A 3,944-nucleotide genomic window follows, 5' to 3' on the forward strand; every position below is an offset into this window, starting at 1 on the left:
TTAAAGAGTCCTCTCCTGCTGATGTTCAGGTGTATATCAGTATATAGTGTCTCTACATTAAAGAGTGCTCTCCTGCTGATGTTCAGGTGTATATCAGTATGTAGTGTCTCTACTTTAAAGAGTCCTCTCCTGCTGATGTTCAGGTGTATATCAGTATGTAGTGTCTCTACTTTAAAGAGTCCTCTCCTGCTGATGTTCAGGTGTATATCAGTATATAGTGTCTCTACTTTAAAGAGTCCTCTCCTGCTGATGTTCAGGTGTATATCAGTATGTAGTTTCTCTACTTTAAAGAGTCCTCTCCTGCTGATGTTCAGGTGTATATCAGTATGTAGTTTCTCTACTTTAAAGAGTCCTCTCCTGCTGATGTTCAGGTGTATATCAGTATGTAGTCTCTACTTTAAAGAGTCCTCTCCTGCTGATGTTCAGGTGTATATCAGTATGTAGTGTCTCTACTTTAAAGAGTCCTCTCCTGCTGATGTTCAGGTGTATATCAGTATGTAGTGTCTCTACTTTAAAGAGTCCTCTCCTGCTGATGTTCAGGTGTGTATCAGTATGTAGTGTCTCTACTTTAAAGAGTCCTCTCCTCTGATGTCCAGGTGTATGTCAAGTTGATGAGCTGTTATGTAAGAGCTCGTTATCAAAAAGATAAAAGGTTTAACCCTAACCCATCTTGAGAGAAAAAGGCTCTTAAAGATGAATTTTCAGTTTACAACATATTAGTCTTTATTTCCAGACACAAAGAAAACGGGTTCATAATATTTAATACAAAATATTTCAACAAATACCAAAATTAAAGAATACAAGATAACACTACATCTCCCATGATGCCCTGGGACAGGAAGTGGCTCAGATTCTGGTTCCTGGCATCAGCCCAGCTTTAGCAGCGAGGGCCTCGTTCTGCTGGATGTGATACTCCTGGAAGCGCATGGAGATCCTTTGAGTCATCTTCAGGTACTTCTGCAGGCAGGACTCTGAGCAGCTGGACTGCAACACAACACACACTGTAAATACACTACAACTCCCAGGGTGCATCTCACCAACAGCAGAGGGTCATGGTTATTGTAGTATAACCGATGTTTTTATATTTACCTCCTCTGGCTTCACCTCCCTGGTCGTGAAGTCTCTGACGCAGTCCATGAAGCAGTTCTCCGTCACCTTGTTGTACGTCCCCAAAAACTCCTTAAACTGAGACACAAAAACCCTTACATTTAGACAGAAAACCCTTAAACTGAGACATGTAAGGTATTAAAAACCCACTGTCAGTCTGTTTACCCCTGATCTTCAGTGACCAACAGAAAACCCGGGTTTTTATTCAGGTGTGCTTCCTTTTAGAGATGGACCAATCAGGCGAGGGCTCACCTGTTTAATCTGGTCGGACTCTGCCGTCTGCGCCGCCATTATTCAGATCCTCTGAGGACAGAAATAAAAACATTATTATAATTACAGATAATGACAGTTTATATCTGTGAAATAAACACTGAAATGTCCAAAGCCATTAAACTGAGACACCAAACCCTTTAAAGCAGATTAAAGCTCACAGAATAAAGAAGTAGGATGTTTAACACATTTATTATAAAGAGTTATTCATTTATATTATTATTTATCAATGAGCATATTTTTAATGTACATTTAAAATGTTACAACAACGAAATACAAAGATTACAGAAAGGACTTTATTATTAATATCATTATTTATAACGGGGTGTGTGTGTGTGTGTGTGTGTGTGTGTGTGTGTGTGTGTGTGTGTGTGTGTGTGTGTGTGTGTGTGTGATTAGCATCATCACTGAGCTGCTGTTTAAATACTGTTTAATAATCTGTTATTTTCCAGCAGGAGCTACATGCTGTATGCTAACGCTTCAGATCTGTGAATGTGTCTCTCTGTAAAGTGTCCGACTGCCTCTCGAGGTTAGAGGACAACAGTGATAATGAGAGATATAATGAGAGTTATAAGAGTTATAAGAGTTATACAGATAATAAAGGGTTTTAATCTCACCGGAGTTTCTGTTGCAACCAACGAGCCGCTTCCTGAAGGACGTGAGAGACACTCAGCCGCACTTTCACGCCTTTCTGTCTCTCAGTTTGTATTGATTCACTTTAAAGAAAGGATTCAAAATCATTCACAACAAACCAAAATCGAGAGGCAGCCAATCAGCGTCTTTAGATATTATATTAATATTAGAGTTATTTAGTTATTCAAAGAAAGATTGAAGAACAATTTGTTGAAAGTGCAGCCCAGAATCTAAAAATCAAACGGTGCGCTGCTGGAGAAACATCCGGAGTGCATCAAGCGCGTCACAATAAAGCATTCCGTTAAGAATACAGTCATTTATATAAACGACATCTTGTTATTGTGTTATAGCCGAACAATTAGCAGAGTGGTTAACATAATGATAACCCTCTTTAATTGACTGATTTCTTTGTTAAGAGTGTATTCTCTCTCCAATCCGCTGTTTCCACTGAACGCGGTGATGGGTTCTGGTTTCCCTGTGGAGTGAGACCTCCCTCCTGTTGAATCATTTTACGATCTTTTATGAGCAGCGGAAACCGGAAGTGAGATTTGTTGTTAGAAACCGTTTGTTTATATTTGTATTTCCAGAAGCTTCTCTCCACCGGGATATTTCATCCATTTACCGGTTATTTTATAAACCGTAACCCCCCCTCTCTCTCCCCCTCTCTCTCTCGTGGAGGTTAAACCGGTAAATCTCCGGTCCTTGAAGAAGCGGGAACTTTGAAATGAGCTAACGGAAGCTAACGGTTAAAGGACTCCTTAGAATAAACAACAGGTTATAAAACAAACAAGTAAACAGACTGTTATTGTTATGATCTCCAGTAGCTCTGAAGTCTCTCAGACTCTTATTCTCTCAGTGTCTTCAGATGAGTCAGCTCTCATTAAAGCTACTCTCAGCTCTCATTAAACCCGGATCAGAACCAGCATGTGGTCCAGTCCGTCGTCCTCCTGCAGCTCAGAGCCCGGGGCGGTTCTGATCCGCTCCACCAGGGTCCTGGTCCCTGAGCAGAGACCTGGTTCTGTCCGGATCTCCGTCCAGAAGGTCCAGGACCCTCCTCTGGTTCAAAAGGTCCAGGAGAAAGCAGCTCGTCCTCGGGGAGCGGGACACCCTCAGACCGGTGAGAACCAGAACCCTCAGGACCTGAATCAGGACCTGAATCAGGACCTGAACCAGGATCTGAACCAGGACCTGAATCAGGATCTGAACCAGGATCTGAACCAGGACCTGAATCAGGACCTGAATCAGGACTAACAGAGGACTTTCGTGTCCATTCCATTAATGGAGACGTGTCTCTGGTTCATCAGAATCAGAACCTGTATTAGTCCCACAGAGGGGACATTTACATTGGCTCAATAATCCTCACAGTACATCATGTAGTACACACACACACACACACACACACACACACACACACACACACACACACACACACACACACACACACACACAGTGTTATTAACAGTTCACAATTTACTTCACAAATGTGTGTGTGTGTGTGTGTGTGTGTGTGTGTGTGTGTGTGTGTGTGTGTGTGTGTGTGTGTGTGTGTGTGTGTGTGTGTGTGTGTGTGTGTGTGTGTGTGTGTGTGTAGACAGACTGAAGAAACCTGGACCCCCCAAAGAGAACCGAGAGCCCAGAAGACGAGTGAGTCCTCTTGGTTAATAGACTACGCACTCTTTGATGACTCACACAGAATGTAAACGTTGTGCTCGAACACCAGAGGCCTGTACTACGAAGCTGGTTCAACCTAACCTGGATATGTTTGAGTTAGCCGGTTGGCCTAATCCAAAACATACGCGCTCTCGCTAAACTGTACTACGACGCTCAAGTGGATCGCTCAAGCCACCCTATCTAGTTAGGTGCGCGTTCACATGAAAGGGGTGGTATCTGGAGCATTCGACCAATCACAAACATGGAGAAGCGTACTGACAGCG

The 3,944-nt window shown here is 42.6% G+C and overlaps 1 protein-coding gene across 1 annotated transcript; it reads right to left on the reverse strand.

Moving 5' to 3' along the window:
• Nucleotides 1-698: 698 nt before the first annotated feature.
• On the reverse strand, nucleotides 699-2,098 carry timm9 (translocase of inner mitochondrial membrane 9 homolog). The gene is made up of 4 exons (XM_010768152.1): nucleotides 1,995-2,098; nucleotides 1,360-1,410; nucleotides 1,090-1,185; nucleotides 699-984 (listed from the first exon to the last, which is right to left on the reverse strand). The coding sequence occupies exons 2-4, from the start codon at nucleotides 1,396-1,398 to the stop codon at nucleotides 847-849; spliced, it is 273 nt and encodes a 90-aa protein (XP_010766454.1). The 5' UTR covers nucleotides 1,399-1,410; nucleotides 1,995-2,098; the 3' UTR covers nucleotides 699-846.
• Between the last annotated feature and the right edge of the window lie 1,846 nt (nucleotides 2,099-3,944).

Source organism: Notothenia coriiceps, unplaced genomic scaffold (assembly GCF_000735185.1).
Source record: "Notothenia coriiceps isolate Sejong01 unplaced genomic scaffold, NC01 NC01_scaffold00005308, whole genome shotgun sequence".
NCBI lineage: Eukaryota > Metazoa > Chordata > Actinopteri > Perciformes > Nototheniidae > Notothenia > Notothenia coriiceps.

Coding starts and splice junctions, on each gene's coding strand:
- timm9 (XM_010768152.1), bottom strand. CDS start 1,398: ATGGCGGCGCAGACGGCAGAGTCCGACCAGATTAAACAG. Junction 1,186..1,359: donor AGTCCGACCAGATTAAACAG/GTGAGCCCTCGC, acceptor TTTGTGTCTCAG/TTTAAGGAGTTTTTGGGGAC. Junction 985..1,089: donor GGGAGGTGAAGCCAGAGGAG/GTAAATATAAAA, acceptor GTTGTGTTGCAG/TCCAGCTGCTCAGAGTCCTG.